The sequence below is a fragment of the Electrona antarctica genome, assembly GCF_951216825.1.
Source record: "Electrona antarctica genome assembly, chromosome: 15".
Classification (NCBI taxonomy): domain Eukaryota; kingdom Metazoa; phylum Chordata; class Actinopteri; order Myctophiformes; family Myctophidae; genus Electrona; species Electrona antarctica.
This window is the reverse complement of record NC_136796.1, coordinates 33,960,789-33,973,280: the sequence shown is the minus strand read 5'-3', so window position 1 is coordinate 33,973,280 and position 12,492 is coordinate 33,960,789. Positions and strand designations below refer to the sequence as shown.

Genomic DNA, 12,492 nt, shown 5'->3' with positions numbered 1-12,492 from the left:
TGTGTATCTATGTGCCATCCGTCTGTGTCGATGTGTAGATAACAATTTAATTTAAGCCAGATTGATATTGTATAACTATAATACAATAACTAGTAATTACATCCATTTTACTCTTATACATTTTTCAAAATGAATGGCCAGACCCTTTTTATTCTTAATGCAATGTTTTCCAGCCACAGGAACATATGCAGGTTTTTCCCCCCTTGACTTGAATGTCTCCTAATCTAATGCATGCCAGCCTAGTACATTATCAATAATTAACATTATTTACGGTTTCTAAGAGCATTAAGAATGTCTAACTTCCAAATACTTGGTTCTGAGGTGCTAATGATTCATTATTATGGATGCTCCTCTTTCGACTTTCGAGTGCTAGCATGAGCTAAGCTAAGGAAAGCTGCTAAACTGCATTATATAGGCCCTACTGGTAGGTTAAAGTGTAACATTGTTGGAGGTGTATTATATTAATGCTAATGAAAGTGAAATGGACAGTATAGCTTGTCAAAGAAACCAACACTCTATTTTTATATACATTTAAGTATGTCTTCATTCAAATTATCTTTAAAAGCCATGAAATGACTTGTAACATTAAATATACACTAATTGTGTTAGTTTATAATGTTCAGCCATTTTGTGTTGCCAGTCAAGCCAACAGAAGGACCAATGGTTGTAAGAAATAAGTTAGGCCTATTTCTTAATCTTTCCCCCGTTTTGCACTCCCTGTTGAACTAGAAGAACCAGATATTCTGGATGTCTGTTCTTCTTTATGAAATGTATGTAAACCTGATTTTTTTCCATGGAGAAGGATGCTGTTATACTATTCTGTATGTGCTTGCATACTGGTCAATTAAATCTGTTGGATTTATTAAGATACTGAGGCTTTCTTTTATTGACACACACACATTACATTACATTACAGTCATTTAGCAGACGCTTTTATCCAAAGCGACTTACAATAAGTGTATTCAACATAGGTAGGGAACAAAAACTACTAATCACCAGAAGTCTTTAGTGCATTTTCTGCAAAAACAAGCAACCAAGAGTATACCTAGCGCTAAGGTAAAAGTGCAATATATCAGCTACCTATTTCCTTAAACAGATGAGACAAAATAGCTAAATCAAATGAGCATGAGCTAAAACAATTAAGTGTATCGACTAAACAAGATCCAATAAACAATACAACAATAGAAAACAAGCGTTCGTACAACTAGTTAACAACAAGTAGGTCAGGCAGAGAGGAAGGGTAGTGTTTCCTGAAGAGGTGGGTTTTCAACCTGCGGCGAAATATGGGCAGTGACTCTGCTGTCCTAACATCAGTGGGAAGTTCATTCCACCACTGTGGGGCCAGAACAGAAAAGAGTCGTGACCGTGTGGATCGGCCAGAAGGAGTGACGAGGCAATCAGTCGCCCCGAGGTGGCAGACCGAAGTGGTCGGGCAGGGGTGTAGGCATCGACCATAGCCCGGAGGTAGGAAGGAGCTGTTCCTTTCACACACATGAATACAAACAAACCGTTCCTTGCAGTTTGAACAATGCTGTATAACTGCAGCTGGACTGACAACATTTCCAGTAGGCTACTTCCCAGACGGACTATCATGATTGAAGTCTCTTTGAGGGCAGATGGCCTACTTTAACCATAGGACTTTAACGTGTAAAAACTCTACTGGACAAGAAGCAGCAATGAAAGTCAAGACCCTGATTATGGCAGACAGTTATTTCACTTGCAAAATACCAAATAGACCAGTCCATTTAATAACCAATCATACAATCTTGTCTTCTATTAGAACACACACGCACACGCACACGCACACACACACACACACACAATTCGGTCACGACCATAGATTGTAAAAAAAAAAAATAGGACACACCCCATATGATTTCAACATTTAAACCGGAAATTGCGTCACGTACGGAAGCACGTGTCGTTGAAAACCGGAATAAACAATGCCCAGTGAGTAAAAAAAACGAACCTGTGGAGGTGGAGACTGGAGAGGTCTCAGTTACTTGGTGTTTTCTTTCAATATTTATTTACACGTGGATCCAAAAAGGGAATGCAATAAATACAACAAGTGACGGGCTCATATTAGCCTCGAGACTTTAATTTAACGCTAATGTTGCTGGAAAAACAAATGAGAATAACAATTTCAAACACCAGTATATTTTAATATATTTTTAGCCCGATTTTTTGGGGGGTTGCTAAACGGTTTTTAAAGATTTTTCTAATTTCTAGAAGTATATATAAGTTTTAACTGAGCTAGTATGAAAGGTCCATATTCGTCTGATTCAAGCCGGCGGAGGACAAGCGGGGCGAGCAGGCTGCTGTGGCCGCTGCTCGGTGCATGTCTGTGGACTGCAGTCGTCGGCTACAAACCGGTGATCATTATCCATGGACTGTTCGATAGCTCGGGCGAATTTGGGACTTTACTACGCTTCATCAACGACGTGAGTCATACATGTTCCTGCACAAACAATGTTGATCGATCATTACTTGAATACACTTTGAGGACTAAGGAGGCATGCAGTAGTTTGCAAGAAAACACGAGTATTGTGACATCACACGTTACCAATACCTTTCGAGGACATGATGTGCCTTTGCCAAATTGCGATCTAGATTTCTAATTATTTATGTTTTATTGTAATTTGCTCGTTTTTAGATTAAATCATAATTTTCATTATGGCAAATTGTCTCCTTTTAAGATCTAGATAGAAACTGTACTTTATTGTTAGCCGCAGGCAACTTCGATGCCGGAGAGAGAGAGAGACATTCTTCTCCATTCATTGATTGATTGAAAAATGTATTAACAGTTTGCAGAATTACAGTACATTTCAAGCACAAACTCAATACAAAGGCTGTTAACTGTGAGTGGACGACCCAATTAAGCATTACACTTGTTTCCAATAGGGTCCACATTGTTCAATTCATCAAAAACATTTAGAGACGTACAAATAGACACTTCTATATAGACAAAGGACAGAACAGGAATTCATCATAAAGGAGGGAAAAAGGGAAAAAGAAACAGTGAGGGGAAAAAAAGGGGTGTGCGGTTGGGGGGGATTCACGTTCAGCTCCGTTCATTTGTTTGTTTTCTTGGAGGAGCTGCGTTGGGTCCCCAAGTCGGCTCCGTGGCCGTACCTTGAGTTGGCTGTGTGGCCGTGACCGAATACACCTCATCTTGTCTGTTCAGTAACCTACATACACATTGTGCAGCACCATGATCAACTTTCATTCTTTCATTAGAAGATCATTATATTCTGATATATCATCACCCCTTTGCACCCCATTGTTAGATTGTTTTTCTAATGACCCATTGTGCTGGGTGGCAGCGGTGGCCGAACGGTTTGCGGAGCGGTCTTGATACCGGAAGGTCGCCAGTTCGTATCCCCGGACCGGCACGTTAAAATTACCACCGCTGAAGTGCCCTTGAGCAAGGCATTGAACCACTACCATGAAATGTTCTATGAGCAGGGCCTGGCTGTAAACAAGTATCTGATGCTTAGTCCAGTTACCCTGGGTAAATATAGTAACTTTGCTTTGCTTTGCTTTGGTCAGTGATTAACATGGGAGCGCAGTAATTGTGATAATAGTTTCTTATTTGTAATCTGATTACATAATCACATGTTCAGTAGTCGGTCCATACAATTCATGCATATTTGATATCTGCTGCTATTTGATACGTTTTTCTTTTGCACAAGAGGCTGTTTACACCATGTCTGTATATTTGAAATGTTATACTTTTACTCTTACTTATAGTCTTATTCTTTATTTAATATATGTATCTGTAATTTATGCAAAGTTTGCACAAAATGACTTTTATCCCCACCGTAGACTTGTAATGTGACAATAAACTGAATTTGGCAGTTTTGGCAGGTGTATTGTGTAAAGGGGAAGTTCTATGGGGCCTCCAACAATTATATCTAGTTCCCTTTTTTGTGTGGTCTAAGTCAAGAATGGTCATTTATAGGTGGACATTTTCAAAAGTTTCTATATTATCTAAAACAAACAAATATGTAGATATGCTGAAACCAGAGGAAGACAGAATATTTGAACCCCCTCCTTAAATGAAATGGACACATGATCCAACTTTTTCTTTCACGGCTTGAATGCTCTTTATGCCATTCTCTCTCTCAGTAAAACTGAAAGCTTTTTTGTCCCTTACCTAACGTCAGAGTAATCAATCTTTAAAGCATGTAGATCAAAACACTCATCTGAGCAATCGTCTGACGACCTGGCCATTCCTTCCATGATTATAGAATTGAATATGGCTGACCATAAAGGTCACTGGATGCGTTTTCTGACTGACTGTGCAACCACCTTTACTCTCATTAACCCCATACCTTCTCTTTTTACAGTCTCATCCTGGAACCAACGTATCAGTTATTGACTTGTTTGACAGAAGCGGCAGTTTACAGCCGCTATGGAAACAGGTTGAAGGCTTCAAGACAGCTATCTACCCTATAATGCAAAATGCTCAAGACGGGGTCCACTTTATCTGCTACTCCCAAGGTGTGTGTGTGTGTGTGTGTGTGTGTGTGTGTGTGTGTCTGTCATATGAGTGAGTGAAGACAGAAAGCACTGGTGTGTCATGAGGTCATACAACTACTGTATCTAAACAGCATTGTGGCATTTTAGTGATTGGTGAATACATCTATAAATCTTAAGGGGTCTAATTTATGTCCCACTATTCTAAATAGTGCTCTAAATTACTTTTTTGACTATATTTTATGACACAGTAAAATCCTCAGTCTTTGTTTAACTCGGAGAGTGTACAAAACATAACCAAATGGTTGATTCCAGTTGTACATTCTCAGAGTTAAATCACCTCAGGATTTTACTGAGTAGTGAAGCTCATGTTTGACTTACTGTAATTTATGTTTGATTATCTGGGGTTGTCCATGTTGTTTACAGGAGGGCTGATCTGCAGAGGGATCCTCTCCACGCTCCCAGACCACAACGTTCACTCCTTCGTATCACTCTCTTCACCTCAGGCTGGACAGTACGGAGGTGGGCTCCACAACAACCCCATGTTTTGATTGATTGAATACTTTATACAGTAGACATTAAGGCTAAATGGGTAACACAAAGGAGTCATGGGGACTTGTATTCTATTCATCAACATAGCATAAAAATAACAATAATACATGTCGTCAACAAATATACAAAACACTATATGTACAAAGGAAAAGCGGCGTCAGTGAATGACACTGCTTTCCTTTCTTTGGGAAAATACGTTTATCTCCCCTTGTGGTCTACTCCTGATAGGTGCCAGTTTGGAAAGAAACCAGCGTTTGTTTGTTTTTGTTTTTTTAAGGCATGGTGTCAGGGCATTCCACATTTTGGTGGCAGTAGTAGAATGAGAATTTCCCATGTTTGTTCTATATTTAGGTAGTATACCAGATTGTTGTCACTTCCTCTAGTATTACTCACTTTGGAGAAGTAGTTAAATAAAGGGGGAACTGTTTTCTACTTAGTAGATTAGAGCGCTGTTTGTGTTTTATTACAGCTGACATCCATAACTTTGATATACTCTTTACTGCCTGCCTGGGCTTCAAACCCCTGCATGAGTGCTGACATTTCTACTGTTGAGCTATCGCAGAAAGCTTGCTTTGACAGAGGATAAATTGTGCTTTGACCTTCATGCAGTACCCCTTGTCAACCAGTACAGTAGTACCGGTAGTCCTACCCGACGACAGGATCTAAATGCCTCAATAGAAGTGCAGGGAGACCCGGTCACTACAACCACTGTAGTTTAGTGTTCGTTATATTGTATTAACATGCTCTACCAAACTTATCAGCAGCGTTACATACATACTGTACCTACTGCACCTTTATCATGTTGGTTAAGAATTACAATTTGAAAGAAACTAACAATCCTGCCTATCCTCTTGTTAAATATAAACATGTAATCAGAAACCATAAAGCAGTCTAAAACAGGTTTATTTGAAACACGTGCTGCGACAGTATGTAAGGAAGATTGAAAGCCAAAGTGCAAAACGTTATGCAAACATCAATAACATCAGTTGTTTGGTTGCCATCAGAAATTAATCTCTTGATATTGATCGTCTTATCTCCACCAGACACAGACTATCTGAAGTACCTGTTCCCTCAGTTTATGAAATCGAACCTGTATCATCTGTGTTACACGTCGGTGGGTCAGCGGATCTCCATCTGCAACTACTGGAATGGTGAGTCCGGGAGAAATGAAAAATATCACAAATCTACATAGACAAGTGAAGTTGATGATATACCTTCTGCACATTGGATAAATCATGTTCAAACTATCTTAACCATAACTGACTTAACCAGGGTCACAAGGCCCAAGGGTCAAATCAGGGTCACACACAGGGCCATATCCTTGGTGCCCTCCCTTTTCCCTCTACAGGCTCACAACATGTCACGTTGAGCTTATAGATCTGCTATTTTTGACGAATGTTCACTCTAGAATGGGGACGGCACTAGGCGCTTTCTTAACCTATACTTACTAACTTTATTTTTTGTATCTTATTTAGATTATCTTAGTATACATAACATTTATTATTATTATGGTCTTGTTATTATATTGTATTGTTGGGTTAGCACAGTCTACAACATTTCATTGCTTTTAGTGATATGAGTGAGTGACAAATAAATCCCTCTTGATTCTTGAGAGACGACTCCAGGAACTGAACTATTCCGACAGGTCCAAAGCCACAGGAATTGTAATTTGTTGGGCTTGAAATATCAGTCACAATTGCGAAATGTTTTCGCTCCTGAGGCCTGATAAGAAATAGAAAATAAAAAAAGTTATTTCTTCCAAGATAATTTTACCAGTGGAATCTCTTGGGTTTTGATTAGCCATTGTGCATTGGTATGGTAGGAGCAATGGACATGCAAAGTTCAGGAGTTCGATATGGACCCAGGATGCTGATAAGTACTGTACAGTTAAGTAGATGGTATGTGTATCTGGCTGCTGTTACGCCAGAATGCCATTGGAAATGATTTGGTTGACATAATGTTTATTTTCCTCCCATAGACCCACACCACAGGGACATGTACGTGAACAACAGTGACTATTTGGCTCTACTCAACAGCGAGAGGCGTAATCCCAATTCAACAGGTCAGCAGATGTACAATACATAAATAATGGTTACCCGACAACCAAACCTGTGACCATGTATAGTTAAATAGTCTAGTAGTGCACCTGGACAGCATATCCTGTATTACTTGAAAGCAATAATGCTTATTTTACTTACAATTCTGTGTTGCCCTTTAGAAATGCTGCTAAACTAGATAGATGCAGATGATGTTAACTTGTACTTTGTTTCTTGTATGTATGTTTTATGCTTTGTCTCGTAATGTACCGGTAATCAATGTGCTTCATTGCCTGCCAGTTTTGTTTTTATGTGTTGTGTGGGGACTATGGATGAAATTTAGCATCTTTGCTAATTCCGGTGTATTTACGTTGCATTTATTTGTTTTGTTCATTATATTAATAATAAACAAATAAAGTAAAGTAAAATAATCATTAATAAGGATTAATAATAAATAATATGTACTGTATAATAATCACTTCAGCCTTATTTCAACATGATTAACTCCAGACATACACCGTACACACACACTCATAGACTGCTAGCGTCCTGCAGAGCCACGCTGAGAAAAAAAAAAAAAAAGGAAGGAAAAAAAGAATAGCTTGCAACACGTGGGCTTGGATTATAATGTTTTCTTTTTTTCAAGATTTTGGAAGGAAGAAATTACTCGATTTTGTTTTTTTTTAAACATTTGTTTCAAAGTCTTTTGAAAACATTCACCTATAATAACGTGGTGCCAATACCTACTATAACAGAGTTTGTATGGAGGTGTGTTTTACGTGTATGTAAGTTTGTGTGTTCTGATGTTTCATTCAGAGTGGAAGAAGAATTTCCTGAAGATCAACAAGCTGGTGTTGATTGGAGGTCCAGATGATGGCGTCATCACACCCTGGCAGTCGAGGTGAGAGTCCGCCATCCTGTTTAGTTTCCATCTATCTGGTTAACCACTTTCAACATGGTATCCCTATGTTGAGCATGTCATTATTGGCTAACTATTTCAAAGATTTTGCTTCTTTTGAGCAACAATGACACAGTGTTGTCGAGTATAAAATGTGGCTTAAGTGATTAACAAAGCTGCTCCCATTGGCTAGTTGGTGGGGATGTGGCAACCTTGTGTTGTTTGTTTTGTAACCCTGAAGAAGCTACTGTAGGCTACCTGAAAACTAATTCGTTTTTATTAACTTATTCTAAATTCTACCACCAGGGGTTGCTGAACAGTTTTCCTCTCTTATGAGAGGCCCGAGGGTATCTTTTGCTCTACATGTTAAATAAATAAATAAGATCTTATGTTAAGATTAGTTTTCCCTCATTACTGAAAACCGAGTCTCTGTTCTCTTCCTTTCCTTTAATATTTGTTTGGATTGTAAAAAAAACCTTTTTCCTATAGGTGATGATGCATGTTTTATGTTCAGGTGACGTATACTTAGTTGCACGGAAATAACCGATCTACAAGCTCAAAACAGCTATTTTACATCAGTTATTTTCGGTTCACGACATGCTAGGAAGTATAAATAAATCACAAATGAGTTCACCTTTAATCCAACTTCTTAGAGACTTGCTCTCTCTGTATTATGACTCATCTTTAGGTAATCCTCTCATATGATCTCTCTCTGTTATCATTTCAGTCAGTTCGGGTTTTACGACGACAACGAGACAGTTGTCGAAATGCAACACCAAGATGTGAGTAGAATCAACTCTACATAATGCTGTTTTGACCACATGAAACCACAACGTATCGCAAACTTACACAGATCATGTGAGATCCTGGGGCAACCGGGTGTTGTAGAGGTAAAACACTCACAACTACAGAGGCAGTGACTCCAGCAAGGCCAGGCACTCAGTCATAGCTAGTGTTCACAGGTGCGGGAAGCCTTGTCTTTGTCACTAGTGACATCTGCTGGTTGATCAGGGTGCTGATTCAGGGAGGGAACTGCCACTCTGCCAGTGATGCACAAATGGGGTATAACAAATTGGGGCTTGTGCTAGACCAACAGTGGTGGTTGGCAGGGACCACATATTGGATGAAGTACACTGGTGGATGGGGGATTTTGCAACAACTATAATTTGAGAATTCAAAATGAACCCCCAAAAATCAAGAGCTTGAATCCAAGTAATTCCACAGTTCAGGTTAAACTTAAAGGGGCAAACAGTAGAACAGTCTCTTCCTTTGTGTCTGATTATCTGAACCCATTAGTCTTTAATCCAACCAGAGGGTAGGAAGTAGGAACATAGTGATTAAATGCACTAGATGTTTATTTTAGGTACAGTTAGAAGACCATTGCCTGATGATATGAAAGGGATGATTGCTTCTGTGTTTAGTTTACTTTGTGGCAATCTCAGTTCAATGAGCTTTGTTTACTAAAGCTCATTGAAATGAGATCGTCACAAAAATAAATCTATAACTTTTTTGTTGTCCTATTTTGTATTGCATAATGCATTTTAACAACATTATTCGTGACTAAATCATCCTGACATGCCTCCTATATTCCTGTCTGTTACAGCTGTACTTAAGTGATGTGTTCGGTCTGAAGACCTTGGTGTCTCGAGGTGACCTCATCCTATGTTCTATACCTGGAGTAGAGCACGTCTATTGGCACTCCAATGAAACTGTGTTCCACACATGCATGGAGAAGTGGCTGGTGTAGCATGGAGCTTTGGAAAACACACACACACACACACACACACGCACACACACACACACACACACACACACACACACACACACACAACTTTTTTCCCTCTTTGTTTTTTCCTCAGCAGGTTGCTACCCTCTTACTTCCACCATGTGTGAAACACTGCCTGCAAACCTATATCATACCTCTCTCTTTCTCTAATTCCAAAATATACACCTTGTGTATACTTCCCCCAGACATATACACCTTTACTTGTGTGTACTTCCCACAGACATATACAGTACACCTTTACTTGTGTGTACTTCCCACAGACATATACACCTTTACTTGTGTGTACTTCTCACAGACATGTACACCTTTACTTGTGTGTACTTCCCACAGACATATACACCTTTACTTGTGTGTACTTCTCACAGACATGTACACCTTTACTTGTGTGTACTTCCCACAGACATATACACCTTTACTTGTGTGTACTTCTCACAGACATGTACACCTTTACTTGTGTGTACTTCCCACAGACATATACACCTTTTATTTGGGTATCCATGTGTGTGTGTGTGTGTGTGTGTGTGTGTGTGTGTTTTGGACCTTCATACCTCAAGAGAATTCTACATAAGATCGCATCACTGGGCTCTCCTGTGGAGAGCCTGGTTTCCATTCACTGTTCAGTGTGCAGCTACTTGTTCTAGAGTCTGCCTACTCCAAACCGGTATGTGGTAGTTACATACAGTACATGGTACACGCACACACTTACACAAATAACTTCCGATCCGATCCGCTGATTCTCTCTAGACCTGATCTGCAACCTGCTAAGCGAAATGATCCCAGTCTAGTATCTTACAACACAAGAGTGCCTGAGTAACCTTTCCTTGTCATCTGGCCTACTATACATGGGCAGATGGACTGCCTGATTCCACTCCCAAGAACTGAGTGATTTGTACCTTTTTTTTTAAATCCGAGATCTTGTTTCCTTGTGTTTTAACTTACCAAACTTATTCATGTTTTTAAGATTTGATTATCAATATCACGTTTTTATCATCGTTAATTTATCATGCAGTAATCTTTAAGTGCAGCCTGTCGCTGCGGTAGACAAAGCCTTACATTTAGGATGTTTTTTCATGCATCTCAGAGGTCATCTTCAAACCAAAGTGCTATAACACACTGCCTTTAGTAATGGTGCTAAAAAGGGTGAGGGATGGGATATAGAAAAAAGTGGCAGTGCTCTATGGTATTTATACAGCTGCACACTTATGGCTACAGTCATAACTATAAATATTATTTTTGTAGATATAAGAATAATAATTCTTTCTAAAAGACATGAAATGTTTTAACTTTGCCATATTCTATAAATCTAAAACCTAAAGTTGTGATATATATATATATATATATAGATATAACTATTACATGATTAACTTTGCTGCCCGGTTGGTTTACCTGTCCTACAAAACTGCATGTTGTGGCATACTTTACCTTCTATCCTATTTAGATATCTCAGGTGTTCAATCAACCTTCTTGAGTCTTTTTTTTTTCAAAAAAGGGAATGGTTTGTATTTATTACTAATCGTGTTATTGTGGATGTTCATGGCTGTTTGTTGTTCTACAGGGTTTTGATAAGAAAAAAAGAGAATATATTCAGTGCTAAAATTAAGATTTACAATGTGAATGGTGGAAGTAGATAGAGATAGTTAGAACTTGTATTGATCCCCTGAAGAAGTTCAGGTCAGCATGCCATAAACCATGGTACAGGTATAAAGAGTAGTGAGATACGAGTAAGATTCAAAATAGGAATAAAGAGATATAGTAAATAGTCTTAGCGTCTAGCGTATCTTGCGCCACCCCTTACCACTTATCCTTAAACTTATTTGCCATTTTTTACTATTTTGAAAAACATTTAAAAATGGTTCAACTAGCTCTACATATATTATATATATATTCTATCAAATAAATGTAAATTTCAATGTATCACCAGTGTATGCATTGCACAAAGAGGTTACAAAGTTAACCTGAAGGGAAAGTATTGATGGTGAATTTGCTTGCTTAATATTCAGTATAAACATTTTAAGGCTGTTTGAGTATTGTGTTGGCTATGTATATTTTAATATTGTTGACCTTTTTTTTTCTCTTTGCTTTAAGTCCACTTGTACAAAGAAAAAGGGAATTAACTGATTGTAGAAGCTAATATGGAATCAAAGGAAATCTTTGTTCAGTTGTATCAGTGGCTATAAGTCATGTACATGGACAACTGTTGTGTTTCAAGTGTTGTAAATTAAATTCAATGTCTACAATATCCAAGCTAAGTATGTGGTCTGTAAATGTTTAATTGTCATTAAAACATTTTCTGATTAAACTTCCACATTGCTATGTGTGGTCTGTAAATGTTTCATTGTCAATTCATTTTCTTTTCAATTTTAAGGTTTTTTATTAAGCATAGAGGGGTTTGGACAGGGAAAAATGCAGTACATGTGATATGTTATGCTTCTTTTTCTTTTATAAAACAAAACAAAACAAAACGAGACGAAAACAACCCCCCACCCTCCCACTTGGAACTTTGACACCTCCTTTCACCTTATAGGTTTTCTTTTTATAAAGTAAATAGTAGCAATAGCCAGCAAGGAGAAGTAGAAAAGAGAGAGAAATAGACAGAAGTGAATAGTGAGATAAGGACTCCATGATGTTGTAGGAGAGAGTGGCTGAAAGAGATAAGGGGTACTGCTGTTTATTTTGGAAGTAAATAGGAAGAAAGAAAGAAAGTAGGAGAAGAAAGGAATGAAAGGGTTAAGAGGGGAATG

General features: G+C 38.4%; 2 protein-coding genes across 2 annotated transcripts in view; both read left to right on the top strand.

The window, feature by feature from the left end:
* The window catches only part of LOC306938790 (carnitine O-acetyltransferase-like), a 173,568-nt gene extending 172,717 nt beyond the window's left edge, over window positions 1-851 (top strand). Inside the window, exon 16 of the transcript XR_013791770.1 lies at window positions 679-851. The gene's annotated coding sequence lies outside the window, so the exon portion shown is untranslated. The remainder of the gene's footprint in view (window positions 1-678) is intronic.
* A 1,157-nt stretch (window positions 852-2,008) lies between these two features.
* ppt2b (palmitoyl-protein thioesterase 2b) lies at window positions 2,009-11,841 on the top strand. Its single transcript, XM_079522356.1, has 8 exons — window positions 2,009-2,441; window positions 4,350-4,503; window positions 4,906-5,001; window positions 6,075-6,182; window positions 7,010-7,093; window positions 7,884-7,968; window positions 8,693-8,747; window positions 9,569-11,841. The coding sequence occupies exons 1-8, from the start codon at window positions 2,259-2,261 to the stop codon at window positions 9,710-9,712; spliced, it is 909 nt and encodes a 302-aa protein (XP_079378482.1). The 5' UTR covers window positions 2,009-2,258; the 3' UTR covers window positions 9,713-11,841.
* The last annotated feature ends 651 nt before the right edge of the window (window positions 11,842-12,492 follow it).

Coding starts and splice junctions, on each gene's coding strand:
- ppt2b (XM_079522356.1), top strand. CDS start 2,259: ATGAAAGGTCCATATTCGTCTGATTCAAGCCGGCGGAGGACAAGCGGG. Junction 4,504..4,905: donor CTTTATCTGCTACTCCCAAG/GTGTGTGTGTGT, acceptor TGTTGTTTACAG/GAGGGCTGATCTGCAGAGGG. Junction 7,969..8,692: donor ATCACACCCTGGCAGTCGAG/GTGAGAGTCCGC, acceptor TTATCATTTCAG/TCAGTTCGGGTTTTACGACG.